Raw genomic sequence first — 20,896 nt, forward strand, 5'->3', positions numbered from 1 at the left:
GACTCAAGGTAGCCTGGGATGGGGGTGAAGCCTCCCTACAGCCTTTTCTGTCCAAGGGCACTGGACAGAAAAGCCCATCGGATTGTCATTGGATGCTGTCAGAGGCCTGGGTGGTGACATTAAATTTCTGAGCCTCAGTTTCCCCCTGTAAATTGGGAAATATTATCTGCCCAGCCCCAGTACTGGTTCCCCCTTTTCTTGCCTTATCAGCAGTGCCCCAGCTGTAGACAAGTCAGCCCACACCCCTGGTAGCACAGCCAGGAAGGCTCACTGCCTGCCAGAAGTATCGTCCCAAGGAAGGTGAGCAAGGTCCCCTTTGGGGCCTAAATAGCGGTGGAGATGACAGGTAGCAGCGACTCTAGCAGGAGTGGTCTTTCAAGCATATGGGCCTGGAAGACACATGGGCCAATCCTCCAAGTAGGGCAGGAACTGAGACAGCTGGCCTTGGGATCCCTGTCAGGACGTGGCCTTAGACCACGGCTGGGCTAGCAGCGCCACCAAGGCAGGGGGTGTGGGGGTTGAAACAGGTTGAAAACAGTCCTGCGGTTGGCAGAGGGATTTCCCTGACAGTGGCCTAGCGAGGCCAGTGCGTCTATGCGCGCGCGTGCGCGTGCACGGCTGAAGGCGCTGCGCGTGAGAGGGCGCATGGTTTGGCCCTGGACGGACTCCGTAGCCCAGAGGCTAGGCGGATGTTGTGAGCCGGTCGCGGCCGCCGAGGCTCGGGGTGAGTGAGGGTCCGAAGGGCTCTGAGCAGAACGGGTCCCTGACGCTCCCTTTGAGCCCTTGGCCAGTGCAGTGCGACAGCTCCCGCCTCAGGGGAGGAGGGTCGCGACTTGTGGTGTGGGACTCAGAGCGGGAGCTGGCCTAGGGTCCTTTGGAGCTTGAGGCCAGATGGGGGCGACTTGGGGGAGACATGAGTTGCCCTTGGCGTCCTTGGACTCTGAGACAGAGTCGGTTTGTTTCCATGCCTGGATCCCTGGACAGAACTGGGCAGGATCACAGTGTCAGGGATCCCCCCCCCCCCCCAAGCAGGGGCAGGGGCCGCCTTTTATTTGAAACCTCAACACCTGAGACCCAGAGTGGTCTTCTGGAAGGTTAACTTCCAGAAGGTTTGAATGACCGCGTCTTATCAGTCTTAGAACTGCTTAGATGTGAAGGGGCACTGGATATGGACGCCCACTGAGATCCCGCAGTGGGTGGCAGGGCAAGAGAATCATCTTCCCTAGGCAGACGTAGAGCAGATGGCAGGAGTTAGTGGTGGGAGCACAGGACCTGTTTGGGGTGAGATAAGAGTGGGTTGCAGGAAAAAGTGCTAACTAAGGCAGTGCTGAAGGGCCGAGTTCTAGAAAGAGACTAGTAGAACTGTGATAATGGAGATATACTATCTCTGTGTTGAACAGTATAGCACAGCCACCTGGGGTCATTGGACTTCTGAAATGTGGCTAATGTTACTAAGAAATTTAGTCTAAAATTTTCAGGCTTTAATTCAAATTTAAATAACCACACGTGGCTGCTGGCTACTGTGTTGGACAGCACTAGAGACTTAGTACAGCTTCTCGAGCAGATGCAGCAACAATGTGCTTTGTAAGAAGACCAGTGGAGTCTAAGATGAGGGCTGGGCAAGAGTGGTGCTTAGATGGGGTGGGTGGTGCGTGTGTGAATGGAAAAAAGAAGCCTAGCAGGATTGTGGACAAGAGAAGGGAGCAACCTGGAGCTGAGGAGAGAAGTCTCATCTTTGGAAGAAGAAGTAGGACTTGTGGCTGAATATGGCTAGACAAGTAGTTTCCTGTATTTGGGGGAAGGTGCTATATACCTCTTCTGGATATGAGCTAGACCCAGTGTAGAAGTAGATACAGGGACTTTGGCGCTGGGCCACCTGACTTTGGACATTTTGGTCTGATTTTCAAGAGCTAAGTCATCTAGTTATGATTCAGCAAACATATATCTGACACCTGCTCTCTGCTAGGCCCTATGCTAGGCACTGAGACACAGTGTGGAACATTGGACCCAGACCCTACCTACCTTCCCTGCATAGGAAGCTGGGAGCCCTTGCTTTCTCTGCCTTAGGTTGGTATGTGTGTGAGTGTGCATGCTTCTGGCCTCACCTGCTCCCAAGCCTTCCTACCATTGCAGGACTGAGGTCAGGTGTGAAAGCCCTTAGCTGGCCTTGAGTAGACAGGCTTTGCATTTGGCTCAGCCTCCAGGACCACTAGCTGCCCATGAGAGATGAAGGATGGCGTCCAAGGGGGCCGGCATGTCTTTCTCCCGCAAGAGCTATAGGCTGACCTCAGATGCTGAGAAATCCAGGGTCACAGGTAAGGGCTGGCAGGGCAGGGAGGATGCTCCTTGCATTGGGGGAAAGAGAAGGTAGGGACAAATGCAGCAAAGTCTGGGGTCCAATGAGCCTCAGGCCTTTCAGCATCTCTTGTCCTATGAGCCAGCTCTTCTCCATTAGCAATTGAGGGCAGTGCATCCAACATGGCTGTTCTTTTGACCCCTTTGACTGGCCAAGGATCAACAGTCTCTGGGGTCAGCAGGAGCCAGGAGCTGTGCTGACCATGTGCTCCTTTTTTCCCTTCTGACCTGTGACTCAGGCATTGTGCACGAGAAGCTGCTGAATGACTACCTACACCGCATCTTTTCCTCTCCTGACCATGTACCCCCCGCAGCCACCAGCAGGTATGGCTGGGGGGGTAGCCCCTCCTCACTCTGATGGGCCTGACCCAAGGCTGGAGGCTGGAGTTGTGCAGAAGGGCATCCTGTCCTCTGGGCAGTGTGGCTTGGGTTCTGATCTCATTCAGCTCCTGGCTCAGAGACCTGTGGCCAGAGAGTCTACTTTCTCGTCTCTACTTCTTCCTCCTTCCAGGTGGTGCTAGTTCCTTTTTCTGAGGATGTTGTGGAGGTCAGGGAGGGGTGCTGGTGCAGTGTTAACATAGCACCTGGTCCTCTTCCACGTTCAGAATCTGGCCCTATGTGTATCTGCTTGCACCTCTGCCCCACCCTGGCCCCTTGTTGCCTCTGCCTAAGTTTGTAAAGTACAAACCCCACTGGGCCCTTTTATTTGCAAATGTAATACAATTTTAAGTTTAGTCTATGTAAAAGTTAAAAATATACTTTAGCAGAAACTTTAAGAGAGAAGCAAAGTCATCTGTCACTTTGTTATTCCAGTGTGACAATTTGGATGTGATTCCTTTCTGTTTACTTCATCTCACAATGTATATATTCAGATTATGCTCTATATAAAACTTCTAAAAAATGTTGTCACCTTCAGTGCCCCTCTTCAACATTTTTGAGCATTAATTGGCAAAGAATAAACTGCCTGTATTTAAAGTACACAACTTGTTAAGTTTTAACATGTATGTAACCTATGAAACCATCCCTAACATCATGGTAATGAACATGTCCCTCACTTCCAAAAGTTTGTGGAAGTTTGAATCCTATTTTCATCATCAGACATTATCCCATGAGTATTTTTCCACATTACAAATGGATCTTGGTGGCCATCTTTTAGGACCAAGGTTTTGCCATGGCCCATATTACTACCCTCATTTGGAGGAACTTTTGCTTTTACAAGCAATTCTGTGAGTATATCCAGGATTGTAGTCTTGTCGGCTAACATATTTGAACTGCAAATACCTTTTTTTTTTTTAAGAGAGAGAGAGAGAATTTTTTAATATTTATTTTTTAGTTTTCGGCGGACACAACATCTTTATTTGTACGTGGTGCTGAGGATCGAACCCAGGGCCGCGTGCATGCCAGGCGAGCATGCTACTGCTTCAGCCACACCCCCAGCCCAACTGCAAATACTTTAAAGACTGTTGACAAATTCTTTTTTTGTGAGGGGATACTGGGGATTGAAATCAGGGGCATTCAATCACTGGAGATTAAAATCAAGGGTACTTGACCATTGAGCTACATTCCCAGCCCTATTTTGTATTTTATTTAGAGACAGAGTCTCACTGAGTTGCTTAACACCTTGCTTTGCTGAGGTTGGCTTGTGATCCTTCTGCCTCCGCCTCATTCCTTCCTCCATCTCTCTCCTGCCTCCGCCTCTCAAGTGCTGGGATTACAGATGTGTACCACCGTGCCTGGCTGTTGACAGATTTTTTTTATAGGATCATGTAGATTCTTCCTCCCTTCAGTGAGGTGTGGGTGTCCCTGCCTCTGTGTCCCTTACCAGTCTTGACTCTTCTATCCTTCATGATCTGTGCTCTTGGGCTAGGCCCAAAAGGCAGCACCATTGCCTGTTCTATTTGAGTGACTATGGTGGTCAAAAGATTCCTACTTGTGGAGGGATTCTATCCACCCTTTCCCCAACCCCAGTCCTGGCCTATTCTCAGGGCCATCTGATCCCTACTTCATGTGATACCAGAGATGGTCCTGTTCTTGGTGGTGCTGTGGCTGCCAGGAGGGAGAGCAGGTGGTAGGGCCATCGGTCAGTAGTTATGGAAATGTAGGCCCCTGGGCTGAGACATAAGAAATTCAGAAAGTGCATACAAATGCTGGTGTTGGCTAAATGTCAGTGCTGCAGGCACTCAGTGTAGGCTCTCTCAGGCTAGTTGCCCACAGCAGTGTGCAGTCTGCTCTTGGGGGCAGGCATAAGTGCAGCCCTCCCAAATTTAGGCCTGCAAGAACTGCTTTTTAGGAAGCCTGCATTACCCTTGGGCCTATTATGACATTCAGACAATGCCCTGGGGTTGGCTTCAGCCTTCCATATTGGCTGGACAGCCCATTGTATAGCTGCTCCTGACCTTTACCTGGGGCTCAGCAGAGGTGGGGCCTTTGTGCATCTTGGTCTCCTGCAGCTCAGGGTCATTAGTGGCTTATAGCAAGGAGATATGTGGTCCCTGAGCCTGGGTCATAGTTATCTTGTGGGAGTTGGTGCTTTGACCCATCTGTGTCCCCTTCCAGATCCTACTGTTTAGGTAGATGAGTAGGGTAAGTACTGGGATTAAAAGTGGAAGAGCAGGTACTGGCATTCTGTAGGCTGGATTCAGATGGGCATTGGGCCTATGCTCTGCCAAGTCCTGCTGGTTACTCCCACTCCACTGCCTGCTATTCTTAGCAGTTGAGCTAAGGAGTGAGCTGGCCAGCATTAAAAAGTGCCCTTTCTACTCTGGGCATGTGTGCTAAGAAGATGAAGTGGCCACCCAGACAGATTTTTCCAGACCCTTTAGCTATGGCATGTGGCAGGCAGGTGGACCATGTGCTGGCCATCTGTGGACAGGTAGGTATAGGATGCCAACCAGCACCTCAGAGAGTTGAGCCTTTCATTTGCCAGACTAAATTCAACAGAGTCTTCTCTAACTGTGTGATAGGAAGACTGGAAGTCTGTCATGAAAGGAACCACAGGCCTAGAACAAGGGCTGGATTAAGTGGCCTTGGTACTGGACATCTTGGGGACTGGTATTTCTCCTAGACTTCTTTTCCCAGCCATAATCAACACAGCCACCTTCAAGAGTGGGTAGGTTATGGAACATGCAGGAAGCATGCATTATTCCTTGGACTCATCATAGCATCTCTGACATATAGCTGTTGTTCCCTTTTTGTAGGTGAAAGAATTAAAGTTTAGAAAAGGCTGTTCTTTTATAACAGTCCCAAGGTGCATGTACCAATTGTAGGACTGGTTGTAGTTTTTAGTTTGGTGGCTAATCCAGCTTCTGAGTCAGAAGCATACCAGGGTCTAGGATGAGGCAGAGGGTTTAGTGTTCTCTGATGATTTCAAGGACTTGTGGGCCCCTGGCAGCCTCTCACTTTCCCCAGGAAACCCCTGAACTTCCAGAACCTGCCAGAGCATCTGGACCAGCTGCTACAGGTGGACAATGAGGATGAGGAAAGCCAGGGTATGTGGCATCCTCTGGAGTGGGGCTGGGAGGTGCAGAGCTGGGCCCTAGAGGCTTCTCTGGTGAGCTCAGTGCACCCTATGTATCTCTCATACCATTTGCCCTGCCTAACTCCATACCTCTCCTCTTCAGGACAAGTTGAAGGACGGCTTGGTCCATCCACCGTGGTCCTGGACCACACAGGAGGATTTGAGGGGCTTCTCCTAGTTGATGATGACCTCTTGGGGGTGAGTAAGGGTGAGGTATGGGGCCCCTGGTCCAGTTCCTTCTGACAGCCCCAAATTCCTCCTGGTATGGCCTTCTAAACTCATCCTGCCATAGTCCCAGACCATGTGTCCTCAACCCCTAAATCCTCCTGACATCCCCGAAACCTTCCCAACAAATCTCTGAGCCTCTCACATCATGCCTCTGGTCCAGAACCTCCTGACAGAGGCACAGCCCCTCCCACCCTGTTCAGGCATGTGCAGTGGTAGCCACAACATGCCAGTACCACCAGGGCTTGCTGAGCTGGAGATAGGGTCTATGTGCCTGAGAAAAAGCTCATCATCCCTCTTTTTTACCCAGGTGATTGGACACAGCAATTTTGGTACTATCCGCTCTACCACATGTGTGTACAAAGGTAAGTCCACACTTCCCTGAGGCCCAGAGAGTTGGGATGAAGTTTGAGGGCCCCAGCCTGAGGCAAGAGAAAGTCTTTGTCTATCTGCTGGCTCTAACTCTGCTCGTTCCAGGGAAATGGGTCTATGAGGTGCTCATCTCCTCCCAGGGGCTCATGCAGATCGGCTGGTGCACCATCAACTGCCGCTTTAATCAGGAGGTACACACACAGGAGGGGGCCCATCCTGGGGAGATCATCACCTTTCATGGTCCTCATCAGGGTTCTGGCAGCCCTCAGACCTGCTCAGGACCCTAACCTGGACTTCCCTCTTGAGAAGGAATGTGTTCCACTCTACTCCAGGCCACCCCAGGGTAGAATCCCTTACTTGTCCCCTCACAAGCATCAGCCCCCTTCTCTAGAGCCAGGGGAGTCCAAGGTTGACGACTTGTAGGTTCTGGCCTGCTCCTACCTCCCTCCCCCTAGAACTCATAGGCAGTTCCTCCCTAGGAAGGGGTTGGAGATACACACAACTCCTATGCCTATGATGGGAACCGGGTGCGCAAGTGGAATGTGACTACAACGAATTATGGCAAGGTAAGGGCCATGTGGATCACAACCCCATGACTATCCCCATAACTTATCTGGAGCCACTGGGCAGCCATGAAGGACTGAAGTTACCAGGGAAGGGACAGAGATTCGGGGCTTCCCTTCTTGAATCTAGTCTCCCCTAAGTGGTCCTAGAAAGAGCTAGGAGTGCAGAGTGAAAGGGCTGCTGTGCTTTCATGCATCTGTAAGCCCTCCTCTCATGGCAGGCATGGGCAGCGGGGGACATTGTGAGCTGCCTGATTGATCTGGATGATGGTACTCTGTCTTTCTGCCTGTGAGTCTCCCATGTTTATCTGTAGGCCTGGCCTCTAAGGGCCTCCCCAGACTGTCCCCAGGGGGCCAGGCTAAGTTTGGTAGCCTGAAGGTGGGAAGTCACATCCTTCTTGGCACTGACTCACAGGTGTACTCTTCTCTTCCAGGAATGGTGTGTCACTGGGCATTGCCTTTGAGAACCTGTCCAGGGGCCTGGGCATGGCCTACTTCCCAGCCATCAGCTTGTCTTTCAAGGAGTCTGTGGCCTTCAACTTTGGCAGCCGTCCTCTACGATATCATTTTGGGAAGATGGCTGTGGGTGGCTTGGAATCTAGGATGAGGAGCTCCCTACCCCAAGAGCATTGCAGGAAGTCTAGGATGAGGGACTCCTTGCCCCAGGAGTACTGTGGGGCTTGTGACAGGTGCTGGCTGCTGCGAGAAGTAAATATGAATAGGGTGCACCTTAGGTAGGTGGGTACAAGGATAACAGTCCTTATAGCAACCTTTTTAGATACTATCATTATAGTACTTCATGGAGCCGATGAAGGATATGAAGTGGCAAGAGTTTTCCCCCGTGGAGTTGTGATATAAACCAAGCATCATAGGCCTGCCCTAGAGCCCAGTCCCTCCTTGGGCACACAGTGGGAGGGCAGGATACATTTGAGCCTCAGGTCAGGCATTTCTGGCTTAACTCTGTGGCACCTACCCAGTCGCCGGCTTCCGGCCCCTGCAGGACCCACCATGTGCTGACCTGGTGAGGGCACAGAGGTTGCTGGGCTGCTTCCGGGCAGTGCTTAGTGTGGAGCTGGATCCTGTGGTGAGCCAGGGTCTGGGCGGGCTAGCTGGGGTTCTTTCCCAATCCTCCTCCCCATATGGCCTAATTTTCCCCTCCCCGCACCACAGGAAGGTCGACTAGTGGAAAAGGAAAGCTCTGAGTGGCAATTGCAAGGACAGCCCACCATTCTCCTCACACTGGCCCACATCTTTCAGCGTTTTGCACCACTCCTGGTAAGAGAACAACAGGGAGGAAAGAAGCAGGCCATACTAGTTGTGCCCATGGTAGAAACCTGTGCCAGGACCTGCAGTGCTCAGGTGTAGGAGGTCCAGTAGCATCACGTAGCAAGTCCCCCACACAACCAGAGCCTTCAGACTTCAAGTACAGCACTTGGGGAGGAGGGGACACTTCCAGCTGAGTGCATCAGGGGATGTTATGGGAAGAATATTGAAGGGTAATGATGTTGTAGGCTAAGGAAACTGCATGTGCAAAGCCATAGAAGGGTTGTGAGGAAGTGGTTCTTCTTGTCTCTAATTCAGACCCCAGAAAGGCACTTCTGTGTCTTAGGGTTGCATGAGGGGCCCAAGATTGCCTGAGGCCTGACCCTTCAGTGTAGCCTTGGCCATATGCCAGGCAGGGGTTACCTGAGCTGAGCTGAGGGCTGCCACTTCACCAATGCCTGCCTTTCACACAGCGCAAGGTGTATCTGGTAGAGGCTGTGCTCATGAGCTTCCTGTTGGGCATCACGGAGAAGGGCACACCTGCACAGGCGCAATCCCTGGTACACCAGGTTCTAGACCTCTTGTGGCTCTTCATGGAGGTGAGATTCCTGACCTTAGGTTCAGACCAGGCTGTGGGGCTCCACTGGGTAGGAGGGATGGGAAGGGTCTTGGAAAAGGCTCCCAAATGGCTGCCCTAGCCTCTCTCCCCAGGACTACGAGGTACAGGATTGCCTTAAGCAGTTGATGATGTCTCTGCTGCGGCTGTACCGGTTCTCACCCATCGTTCCAGATCTGGGCCTGCAGGTGGGAGTGCCTGTCCCTGCCCTGAGCCCCAGTACCTCACTTGCCTATTCTGAGAATTCCCTCTCCACAGATCCACTACCTGCGACTCACTATCTCCATTCTGAGGCACCAGAAGTCCCGCAAATTTCTGCTTAGCAACGTTCTGTATCCTCCCCTTGCTGCCAGGCAGGCCAGCCATATAGAATGCTCTGGGATAAGCAGAGGCCAGAAAGGGCAATGTCCCTATATCCAGTGGCCCCCAGAGAGGCTCAGGACTAGAACTGAGTCCCTTCTGTGCAGAGCAGGAAAGGTAGAGTGGAGGACTGCTGAGGCCTGCCTCGCTTGAGCAGGGCTTTCCAGGTTACCGTAGACTCTACAGCTATGTGGAGGTATGGGAGAGGCCCCAGGGTCTGTCCTCTTTAGCTATAGCTCTGAATTTTGTGTCTATGTTCCTTTGCTCTAAGGAGGCAGAGCCTCTGAGTAAGAAGGAGAGCCTAGCTCTGGGTCCCTGACCAGGAAGCCTAAGCTTCAGGCCATTTTCTTAGTTTGGGTCTTCCAGCCTCCAGAAGGCTGAAACAAAGCTGGGAAACACAGGGTCCAGAGTTGGGGACTTCAAAGAGGCTCCCAGGTCCTCTTTCTCTAGTCCATCCCACAGTTGTCTATTCCTGTGACAAGCCATCCACAATTGTCTATTTCTGTGCACCTGCTGGATATCATGCAGGCTTGACAGCCATAGGTCTTTCTTAAAGTTTATGATCTGGAGAGATAAGCACATAGCAACAATGGCACCCTTGGTAGTGGACACATCAAGGTAGGCTTCCCAGAGAAGGCTCATGAGGGTCTGCAGGGTGTCCTTTCGTGAGCTGAGCCCTTCCTTGACCACCACTAGCTTCGACGTGCTCCGGTCTGTCGTCTTCTTTTATATCAAGAGTCCCCTGCGTGTAGAGGAAGCTGGCCTGCAGGAGCTCATTCCTACCACCTGGTGGCCCCACCGCTCCAGCAGGGAGGTGGGCAGACCCCAAGTAGGGTGGGCAGTGGTCATGGTGAGGGCTGGCCCAGGTTACCAGAACTGCCTGGCAGTTAGCACATGATGCCTTTTGCCCAGCCCTGGTCCCTAGAGTCCTGGGGAATGAGGATAGAACTCTTTTGTCTGAAGTAAGACTGAGTAAGATCCCGGTAAACCCTGTCTTCCATCCTCTGCCCCTGCCTAGGGCAGAGAGAGTAAGGAGGTAAATGAAGAGACAGCTGAGGAGCGGCTACGGCGGCGAGCCTATGAGCGGGGCTGCCAAAGGCTGAAGAAACGCATTGAAGGTCTGCACCCCGCTTCAGCCACTGGGTAGGGGGTGGGGAATTTGTGTGTATGTGTTTGGGAGTACTCAGCAGTGACCCCATGCCTGGGTTGGACTGGGAGGACCCTGGTGGTGGAGGAGGCCTGACCCAAACCTATCCCTCTTCCATCCCTGGGAGCCTGAGGACTGTGTTCCCACTGCATTCCCAGTGGTGGAAGAACTACAGGTCCAGATCCTGAAGCTGCTATTGGACAATAAAGATGACAACGGGGTGAGTGACTCCAAGATTCCTGTGTGGGTCTCTGATGGGGAGGGGTACTTTATTGGGACCCAAACCCAGATGACAGGGGCTGGCTCATGGGAAGTTACAGCATTAAGCTCTTTCAGTCTGGGCCAGCATTCTCAGCTTATTTTAGCCTTTTCCCCCTTTCCTTAAAGGGTGAAGCTTCTAGATACATCTTCCTGACCAAGTTCCGAAAGTTTCTGCAGGAGAATGCCAGTGGCCGTGGGGTAGGTGTCCTCCAGGGCAGCCCTCAGTGGACTTCTGGCTGGTTGTGTTGTAGGGGCTGCACCCTGGACTTCTGGCACCCCTCAGCCTGCTGTATCTCTGCCTTGCCCTGCTCTGTTCTCTGCCACCTTTCCCTCCTGGGATCCTGAGCAGGTCCTTGGACAAGAAATGGGCTGGGCTGTGGGCTAGCACTAATGTTTTGGGTCCTCTGCTGACAGAACATGCCTATGCTCTGCCCCCCCGAATACATGGTCTGCTTTTTGCACCGGCTTATCTCTGCCCTCCGCTACTATTGGGATGAATACAAGGCCTCCAACCCCCGTGCTTCCTTCAGTGAGGGTAAGTAAAACCTGACCCCAGGTCAGAAATACTGGAAAGAGTTAATACTCGTGTTAATGTGAAATGCTGAACTGGATGTAGGAGGCTGGTAGGAGTTGCCCCAGCTTCCTGCCCATTTGATTCCTTCCCTACCTAAGGCTTCTCCACTTGGGGCTTCAAGGGCTCTGTGTTTCAGGACCATTGAGCCCGTGTTTTTCTTACTATCCCTATAGGCTCCTGCTAGGTCTCAGTATTAGCTTACCCAGCTCCTTGTAGTCCTTTGTAGGGATATCTTTAGTGGGTTCAGGGGGGCCCTGTGTTTGGGTTGTAGTTTCTCCAGGGGAAAGTGGAAAATTTACCCACCCTGGGTTGGGGATATCTCATAAGTTTGGGGTGGGATCCTCTCTGCTTCTGAGTGGCTGGCTATGCTAGACCAGAGTAGAAGGGAGTGTCATCCTACTAAGCCCTGATTGTTGTCCCGGCCTCCCCAATTCCTTGTAGAAGCTTACATCCCACCCCAGATCTTCTATAATGGCAAGGTGGACTACTTTGACCTGCAACGCCTTGGGGGCCTCCTGTCACATCTTCGAAAGACTCTCAAAGGTACGTGCAGTTTCTTGGGCAGTGAACAATCCCACCTAGCCTGGTAGGGCTCTGCTGTGGGTGCTGACCTCCCCTATTCCCACCAGAGGGCGCCTGAGTCTCTCCACACACTCAGGGAGCTGCTGATCTGTCATGCCCCAATTTTGGGTCTGGTACCCACTCCACTGGAAGGTTGGCAGTGCACTAACGAAGCAGAGGAGAGGTGTACTGATGGGACCATGGGATTTTGGCAAGGTAGGGCTGTTCAGGTGCTACCTGAGCTGCCTTCAGGGATGGGCACAGATTGCTCCAGTGCTGAGGGCTGAGGTGTAGGGTACACAGGGAAAAGAGTTAGAAACAGCTCAGTGTAGCCAGGAAACAAAAAGCAGCTGGTGTGCTGGGGAGTAAAATGTGAAGTAGGGAATGGTGGGAAATGAGACAAATGTGAGGGCCTTGGGTGCAAAGCAGGTGTGGACCCATTCCAGGGGCAGCTTTGGAAGGCCTGGACAAGGCATGGAGTAAGATTGGGGGCTTTGTTATAAGAATCTCCCTCTGCCTGCCACGGTATGGAGGACAGAGTGTGGGAATTGAGAAAGATGTCAGGGAGGTCAATTGCCCAGGCAGTGGAGGAAGAGGAGAAAGGCATAAGTGAAAGGAAAAAGTAAATGGTGATCCCAGTCCTGCCAGAGTTTGGGTCACTAGGGAACTATAATGGAAAAGGACTGCAGGATGACAAATTTTGTGTTAGAGATGCTCAAGGAGCAAGGCATGAGTTGGTTCTGTTAGCTGTTGGCATAGAGATGAGGAGGAGCCCGGGATGAGGCTTGGCACCCTGGGAAGTGTGCAAAGTAGGGCACAGGCATAAGCAGCCTGGGACCTACTTTTTTTTTTTTTTTTTTTTTTTTTTGGTACTGAACCCAGTGTGCTTAACCACTGAGCCACATCCCCAGTCCTTTTTATATTTTATTAGAGACAGGGTCTCACTGAGTTGCTTAGGGCTTTGCTGAGATGCTGAGACTGGCTTTGAACTCAAGATCCTCCTGCCTCAGCCTCCTAAGCCACTGAGATTACAGGATTGCACCACCATATCCAGCGGGACCTACTTTTGTTTATGGGACAATCAGTGTAGGAGAGGCCCTGGAGAGATGATATCACAGGAAACACATGGGGACCAATAGGAGGGTGTGATGGGGAGTGCCTCCTGCCACTGATTACTGTGAGATGAGGAGCCCTTGGGGTACAGAGAAGCCTGGGTTTCTCTTGGCAAAGGGCAGGCATAATAGGACCCTGCAAGGCCTCCTTCCCAGCTTGCCAGTGTTTTCACTATCCTGGACTGTTCTGCCCGTGGCCCCTCATCTTACCCATGGCCTGAGAACCCTCCTGTCCTGACATTCCTTCCAGATGACCTTGCTTCCAAAGCCAACATTGTGATTGACCCACTGGAACTCCAGGCAGCCACTATGGATGACCTGGACGAGGATGATGAGGCAACCCCAGCTGGGACCCAGGTGTGGCAGTACGGGGCTTTTGCTTTATCATCTATGTGGGGATGTCATACCAGGCTGCTTCTCCGCCATGTAGGAAAGGGTCTTCTTACCAGGCAGGTTCTGTTGCTACGGGTGGAGGCATGAACTTTTCATTCCCATTCACTACCCCCAAGAATCAAGGAAGCTGTAAGTGGGCCTTGGTCCGGGGGGGCTGAGTAGCCTCTGGCCTCCTCTCTCTACCACAGCGCCCCATGCAGGCCCTGGCCATTGGGGGAGCACTGCCCTTGCCCCGGCCTGGCTGGCTCAGTTCTCCAACTCTGGGCCGAGCCAACCGCTTCCTCAGCACAGCAGCTGTGAGCCTCATGACCCCACGGCGGCCTCTGAGCACCTTGGAGAAAGTGAAGGTCCGCACGCTGAGTGTGGAGCAGAGGACCCGTGAGGACAGTAGGTGTTGTGTGGGGCCTGAGGGATCTTTCTGTTGTGTACAACCCCCCACCTTGGGCAAAGCCAAAATATATCCCCATCCCCCACTCTGCCCTGTAGTCTGGCAGCATCCTAAGGGCACAGGAAGAACAGTCTGAAGGCAAGAAATCAATGCTACAGAAATAGATCCTGCCACTGTGAGGCCTTGCCCTGCACTTCATTTCCCTTTTATATTGTTACCCCTGCGGGTCCCTCCTTGGGTAAGGAAAGGGGAGAGAGGATCATCTCTCCTGCTGTGAGGCCCATCCAGGCTGCACAGGTTTAGGAGAAAACCAGGATGCCCCTGTCCTGACTCTGCCCTCCCCTGACTCCCTAGTTGAGGGCAGCCACTGGAATGAGGGCCTGCTGCTAGGACGGCCCCCTGAGGAACCTGAGCAGCCCCTCACCGAGAACTCACTGCTGGAAGTTCTAGATGGTGCCGTCATGATGTATAATCTCAGCGTCCACCAGCAGCTAGGCAAGGTCTTGCACTGTTGGTCTATGCTTGTTGGGTGCAGGGTATTCTGCATGGCGTGGTCGGATATGTATGTGCACATATGTCCATGTGCCAGCAGGGGTGCCTATTGCAAGACTGTGCACGTGAGCACATGGCACAGCAAGACTGATTTATGCCTTGCCTCTGCTGCTTAAGGCTGACTTAGTTTCCTTTTGTGGGAGACTGACCCAGGCCTAAGGTTGGGAAGTTTATTGTACTGGAGTCTAAGCTGAGTCTGAATAAGCCTGACTAAGGTACCCAGTAGTCACCCTGGACATGTCCAATGTTTTAGATGGTTGGTGTATCTGATGATGTCAATGAATATGCGATGGCTCTGAGGGACACGGAGGACAAGCTTCGCCGGTGCCCTAGGCGGGTAAGGCCTAGGCAGGCAGGCAGGTCTTGAGATGGCAGGTAGTTGCACATGGGGTTCCCAGGGCAGCCCACGGAGAAAATTTGGTTCTGGGGCTGCCCCTTCAGTTTTTATTCTACCCCTGCCCTGACCATACCAGGGCAATGAGAGAGGCTGGCAGCAGGGATGGCCATAACCTGAGCTCTATCAACCAGCTGCAGCCTGGTGCCAAGGTGCCCCTGCTCCACCCCTTTTCCCCCCCACCATCCATTAAGTACTGACATTCACTATGCTCCTCATCAATTATGGATCTACCCTGAGTGCTTCCTTGGCCACTTGCAGAGTCAGCAGGAAGCAGGCCTGGCTTCCCCCACTTTCAGAATCCCTCTGCTTGCCTAGCCTGGGTTGGGCTTCCCTGGCAGACCTCCCTACCCCCACTGTTAATAGAGCCCTGGGCCTGATCAGCTGCTTAAGCTGCAGTTTTGGCATTGAGTCCCTGCGGTGTTCCAACCAGGGCCTTACAGACCCCCAGCTGGGCCTTAATTCCTCATCCTGAGGGGACAACCATGGCCTTGTTCTGGACTTGCTTAGGGTCACCAGCCAGTCAGTGGCAGAGGAGAGTTTTGAAAGTGAAATCCAACCCCTTACCTACTCCTGGCACTAGGAGGCTATGTCCTGATGGTCTTCCTTTCTTCCTGGGTGGCAGAGGAAGGATATCCTTGCAGAGTTGACCAAGAGCCAGAAAGTTTTCTCAGAAAAGCTGGACCACCTGAGTCGCCGTCTTGCTTGGGTCCATGCTACCGTCTATTCCCAGGTGAGTAGGCATGGCCTTAGCTAGCAACTGACTTCTTCCCAACCTCACTATCTGGCTATGGGTTGGGCAAGGTTATGCCAGACCCTTCATGCTCTCTGCCTTTTTGGGCCCTGGGACACATGAGTCCCTTTAGAATCCCTCCTCCCACCCCATGCCATTTCCCCTGTGCCTCTCATGCCCCGAGGGACCATTTCTGACCCCCAAAATGTTCATGAATCCTTTTGGGAGACAAGTTCTGTCTCTACATGCCTTTCTTTTTTCCTTGTCCTTCCTCAGTCCTGGACAACGCCTTCTCTCCTAGCACATTAGGGCTCTGTGGCCCTCCCTGAGCCTTCCCTTCTTCACTTGTCATCCACAAGGCTGCTGGCCTGCTCATTTTCCTTCACTTGCTCATTCATTTGATAACATAAATCCAAATGCTAGAGTATGCCAGATGCCATCTTTGACAATGAGTACACACAGCAACTAATCAGAAAGATGAGCCTCTGCTCTTCCAGATACTGGACCTGGTGGGTTACTTAAAGGGACTCTGCACTCCTACTGGGACTGAAGTTTGACTCCAGCCCCAATCCCAATCCTTCCCATTTGTTTCTTCTCGAATCTGTATTTTCCCTCCCACCAGTAGGATATGTGTGTGCACATGTGTCCACATGCCGGGCTGTCCCCTAGGCGTGACCCTACTCAAGAACTAGGCAATCAAGGCTTCTGGTGTCCCCATCTCCACTGGGCCATCTGTGCTTTGGTATTTCTCCTAGTGGCATCTTCCCCAAATCTAAACCACTTCCACCTCTTGTTCCTTCCTCTTATTGCGGAAGGTAATGTTTGCCTTCAGCCTCATGAAGGTGATCAGGTCAGGGAAACTTCCTTTTTTTCCCCACCACTAGGATTTCATACCTGCCTACTTCCCTAGGCAATATGGCCATCCCCTCCCACACTGTCTTCTCAGGACACTTTCTTTCTTTTTCTTTTTTTTTTTAGTTGTAGATGGACACAATATCTTTATTTTTATTTATTTATTTATTTCTATGTGGTGCTGAGGATCGAACCTAGGGCTTCACGTGTGCAAGGCAATCAGTCTACAACTGAGCCACAACCCAGCCCCTCAGGACACTTTCTTTCTTCCCTCTCCACCAACATTGTTTTTATAACTGTAGTAAAATATACATGACATAAAACTTATCTTTAGCTGGGCACAGTGGTACATACCTGTAGTCCCACCTAACCTTCTGGATAGGTAGATTGCTTGAGTCCACAAGTTAGAGACCAGCCTGAGAAATGTAGTGAGACCCCACCTGAAAAAAATTTATAAAATTTATAATCTTTTTTCCTTTTCAGTGCTGGGGGTGGAACCTGGGGCCTTGCTACTGCTGGGCAAGCTCTCTACTACTGAGCCACACCTCAGCCCACATCTTTTTTTTTTAATATTTATTTTTTAGTTTTAGGTGGACATAATATCTTTATTTTATTTTTATGTGGTGTTGAGGATCGAACCCAACGCATGTCAGGTGAGCGTGCTACCGCTTGAGCCACATCCCCAACCCCATCAGCCCACATCTTGAAGTTATTTTTTTTTTAAGAGAGAGTGAGAGAGGAGAGAGAGAGAGAGAGAGAGAGAGAGAGAGAGAATTTTTTTTTAATATTTATTTTTTAGTTCTCGGCGGACACAACATCTTTGTTGGTATGTGGTGCTGAGGATCAAACCCGGGCTGCACGCATGCCAGGCGAGCGTGCTACCGCTTGAGCCACATCCCCAGCCCGAAGTTATTTTTTTTTTTTAATATTTATTTTTTACTTGTAGTTGGACACAATACCTTTATTTTATTTATTTATTTTTATGTGGTGCTGAGGATCAAACCCAGGGCCTCGCATGTGCTAGGCGAGCACTCTACTGCTGAGCTACAACCCCACCCCTTAATTTATTTTTAATTGTTAAGTATACTCACATTGTTGTACCAATCTTCAGAACTCTTTTCATCTTGCAAAACTGACACACCTATTAAATAATAACTCCCCATACCTCTTTCCTCTCAGCCCTAGCAATCACCATTCTACTTTTTATCTCTGAATTTGATTACTCTTAAGTATCACATAGGAGTAGACTCATACAGTATTTGTCTTTTTGCAGCTGGCTTATTTTACTTAGCCTAATGTTCTCAAGGTTCATCCATATTGTAGCTGGTGTTAGAATTTCCTTCCTTTTTTAAGACAGAATGGTATTCCATTGTATGTATATATCACATTTTGTTTATCCATTCATATTTAATCATAGACTCTTAGGTTGCTTCCACAGTTTAGCTATTATGAATAATGCTGCTGTGAAAATTGGTATACAAATACCCCTTCAAAAACCTGTTTCCAGTTATCTTTGGTATATACCCAGAAGTAGAATTGTTGGGTTATACGGTAAGTCTATTTTTATTTTTATGAGGAGCTGTCATGCTATTTTCCATAGAAGCTGCGCCATTTTACGTCCCCACTGACAGTACACAAGGGTTCCAATTTTGCCTCTTGCCCGCGAACACTTTTTTTCATGGTAGCTCTACTAATGAGTGTGAGGTAGTAACTCATTCTAATTTGGATTTGCATCTCTCTAATGACTGGTGATGATGAATACTTTTTCATATGCATAATGTACATCTACATTATCTTCCAAGGAGATTTATCTGTTCTTGTCCTTTGCTCATTTTTAAAAAATTATTTATTTAGTTAGTTAGTTAGTTAGTTTTAGGTGAACATAATATCTTTATTTTTATGTGGTGTTGAGAATCGAACCCAGTGCCTCATGCATGCTAGGCGAGCGTGCTACCACTTGAGCCACATCCCCAGTCCCTTTGCTCATTTTTGAATTTTTGTTATTGTTGAGTTGTAGACTTTCTGTATATTCTTTTATCTTTTTTTTTGTTTTTGTATTGGAAATTGAACCCAGGTTTACTTAATCACTGAGCCACATCCTCAGCCCTTTTTTTTCCCCCCATGTTTTATTTTGAGACAAGGTCTTGCTAAGTGCAGTAGGGCCTCGCTAAGTTGCTGAGGTTGGTCTCGAACCTGTGATCCTCCTGCCCCAGCCTCCAAGTCGTAGGTATGTTCCACTATGCCTGACTCTGTATGTTCTTGTTATTGACCCCTTACCACATATATAGTTCACAAGTATTTCTTCCCATTCTGTCGGTTGCCTTTTCACTCTATTGATTGTATCTTTTGATACAGATGTTTAATTTTTACATAATCCAGTTTATCTATTTTTTTTCTGTTTGTTGCCCGTGCCTTTGGTATCATATCCAAGAAATCTTTGCCAAATACAATACCATGAAGCTTTTTCTCTGTGTTTTCTTTTAAGAGTTTTGTGGGTTTGAGTCTTATGTTTACATTTTTTATCCATTTGGGTTAATTTTATGGTATAAAACAAGTGTTCAGTTTTATTCTTTTGCATGTGACTATCCAGTATTCCTAGTGCCATTGGTTGAAAAGACTGGCCTTTTCCCATTAAATGGTCTTGGCACTCTTGTTAAAAATCAGTTGAGGGTTTATTTCTGGACTCCCTGTTCCATTCCATTGATCTATGCCAGCACCACACTGGTTTGATTACCATGGTTTTGCCATACATTTTGAAATCAGAAAGTATGAGACCTCCACAACTTTGTTCTTTTTCTTGAGTATTTTGGCTACTCAAGGTCCTTGAAATTCCATATGAATTTCTATTTCTAAAAAAAATAATAGTAGGGATTTTAATAGGAATTGCATTGAATTGGTAGATTCCTTTGGGCAGTGTTGACATCTTAATATACTTAGCTAATAGTTCATGAACACAGGATGTTTTTCCACTTATTTGGAATTTTTTTTTTTTTTTTTTGGTGGTATCAGGGATTGAATCCAGGGTGCTTAACCACTGAGCCACATCCCCTCTTTTGTATTTTATTTAGGGACAGGGTCTCACTAAGTTGCCCAGGATGGCCTGCACCTTGTAATCTTCCCACCTCAGCCTTGTTGCTGGGATTACAGATGTGTGCCACCACACCTGGCAGAATCTTTAATTTCTTTCAGCAGCAACATTTTATAGTTTTCGTAGAACTTCAAGTCTTTTGCCTTCTTCAAGTTGTTTATTCCTGTTTTTATAAATGGAATTGTTTTCTTGGTTTCCTTTGTTCATTGTTAATAAGGAAACAATTGATTTTTGTGTGTTGATTTTGTATCCTGCAACTTTTCAGAATTTGTTTATTAATTCTTTTTTTTTTTTTTTTTTTTTTTTTTTGGTACCAGGGTTGAACTCAGGGATACTCAACCACTGAGCCACACTCCCAGCCCTTTTCTCATATTTTTATTTAGAGACAGGGTCTCACTGAGTTGCTAAGTGCCTCGCTGTTGCTGAGGCTGGCTTTGAACTCACAATTCTCCTGACTCAGCCTCCCTAGCCACTCGGATTACAGGTGTACACCACCGCACCTGGCTCTTGTTTATTAATTCTACCAGGTGTATGTATGTGTAAAATCATTAGGATTTTATACATGTAAAATAATTTTACCACTTTCTTTCCAATTTGTATGCCTTTTATTTCTTTTCTTGCCTAATTTATTCTGGCTAAGATTACAGTACTTTGTTGAATAGAAGTGACAAAAGTGGCAACCCTGTCTTTTTCTTGGTCTTAGAGAGGGATTGATGCCAGGCTCACTATTGAGTGTGCTGGCAGATGTAGGCTTTTCATACAGAGTCTTTATTATGTTGAGCTGCCTTCTTTACCTTTGCATCTTTAGACTCACTCATCTGTAATTTTGAGAAGTTCCTTTCATTATTAAAGGAAAGTGTGTGAAGTCTTTTCCTTGGTCCTGTACCTACCTTCAATCCCCTCTCTTCTTTCTCTGTCTTAGTCACCTAATCTTCCCCCACCTCTTGGCCCAGCAGAGGCTCTTTGACTCCTCTGATATAGTCCTGCCAAGTTCTCCCCCAACCTTGCTGGCAATTTCTTTCTCCATTGATTAGACCCTTAGGTATATTATTGCCATTGTCATCCTCACCTCAGATTCCATCTTCCCTGGCCATCTGTGGTAGCAAGATGCCTACTGCCCTGAGTGGGCCCAGACCCATACCTCTGACTCCTTGATTTTATCTCCTTGGGTTGCTGGATTTTGGAGCACCTCAGAGAGCTGGTGTCAAGTGCAGATACTGTAGTTCCACTCTAAGAGGTGTATTTGCTATGGTCTGAGCTGGGGCTGGGGGCCTCATTCTGGCCTATGCCCCTTCCTATGATCCTAACACAGACTTATGGGAGCCACATTGTGGGGAACAGTGCCCTCAGCAGGTTTCATCTCTTTTCTGTGGCCACTCTTCCATTAGCCGTTATGTTGCTCCCCACTTTTTCTCCTTTGATCTCCAGACCAAAATTTACTTGCCTCTTTACATAATTTCTTTCGAGACACCACCAGGTGCCTCATGCTCCTTTTCTCCTAAACCACACTCCCCTGTGCTCTGCACCAGACCTGCTTCTCCTCTAGTACTTTTGACCTCCATGGAGGCTC

General features: G+C 49.4%; 1 protein-coding gene across 4 annotated transcripts in view; it reads left to right on the plus strand.

Moving 5' to 3' along the window:
* The first annotated feature begins 601 nt into the window (after nt 1-601).
* Nucleotides 602-20,896, plus strand: part of RNF123 (ring finger protein 123) — a 29,240-nt gene continuing 8,945 nt past the window's right edge. The window contains exons 1-27 of one of the 4 annotated variants that reach the window (XM_081300983.1): nt 602-724; nt 1,967-2,067; nt 2,198-2,315; nt 2,595-2,679; nt 5,764-5,843; nt 5,976-6,070; nt 6,408-6,462; nt 6,575-6,660; nt 6,949-7,035; nt 7,254-7,321; nt 7,467-7,592; nt 8,002-8,116; nt 8,203-8,307; nt 8,769-8,894; nt 9,007-9,099; nt 9,170-9,243; nt 9,968-10,085; nt 10,290-10,389; nt 10,577-10,638; nt 10,806-10,877; nt 11,094-11,214; nt 11,695-11,796; nt 13,177-13,283; nt 13,508-13,706; nt 14,062-14,207; nt 14,513-14,596; nt 15,279-15,386. In XM_081300983.1, coding sequence (XP_081157109.1) covers nt 2,234-2,315; nt 2,595-2,679; nt 5,764-5,843; nt 5,976-6,070; nt 6,408-6,462; nt 6,575-6,660; nt 6,949-7,035; nt 7,254-7,321; nt 7,467-7,592; nt 8,002-8,116; nt 8,203-8,307; nt 8,769-8,894; nt 9,007-9,099; nt 9,170-9,243; nt 9,968-10,085; nt 10,290-10,389; nt 10,577-10,638; nt 10,806-10,877; nt 11,094-11,214; nt 11,695-11,796; nt 13,177-13,283; nt 13,508-13,706; nt 14,062-14,207; nt 14,513-14,596; nt 15,279-15,386 — 2,496 coding nt within the window. In that variant the 5' untranslated portion in view covers nt 602-724; nt 1,967-2,067; nt 2,198-2,233. The remainder of the gene's footprint in view (nt 725-1,966; nt 2,068-2,197; nt 2,316-2,594; nt 2,680-5,763; nt 5,844-5,975; nt 6,071-6,407; nt 6,463-6,574; nt 6,661-6,948; nt 7,036-7,253; nt 7,322-7,466; nt 7,593-8,001; nt 8,117-8,202; nt 8,308-8,768; nt 8,895-9,006; nt 9,100-9,169; nt 9,244-9,967; nt 10,086-10,289; nt 10,390-10,576; nt 10,639-10,805; nt 10,878-11,093; nt 11,215-11,694; nt 11,797-13,176; nt 13,284-13,507; nt 13,707-14,061; nt 14,208-14,512; nt 14,597-15,278; nt 15,387-20,896) is intronic. The other 3 variants (XM_081300985.1, XM_081300986.1, XM_081300984.1) reach the window with 3 other exon arrangements.

The sequence above is a fragment of the Spermophilus citellus genome (assembly GCF_964194105.1).
Source record: "Spermophilus citellus genome assembly, chromosome: 7".
Classification (NCBI taxonomy): domain Eukaryota; kingdom Metazoa; phylum Chordata; class Mammalia; order Rodentia; family Sciuridae; genus Spermophilus; species Spermophilus citellus.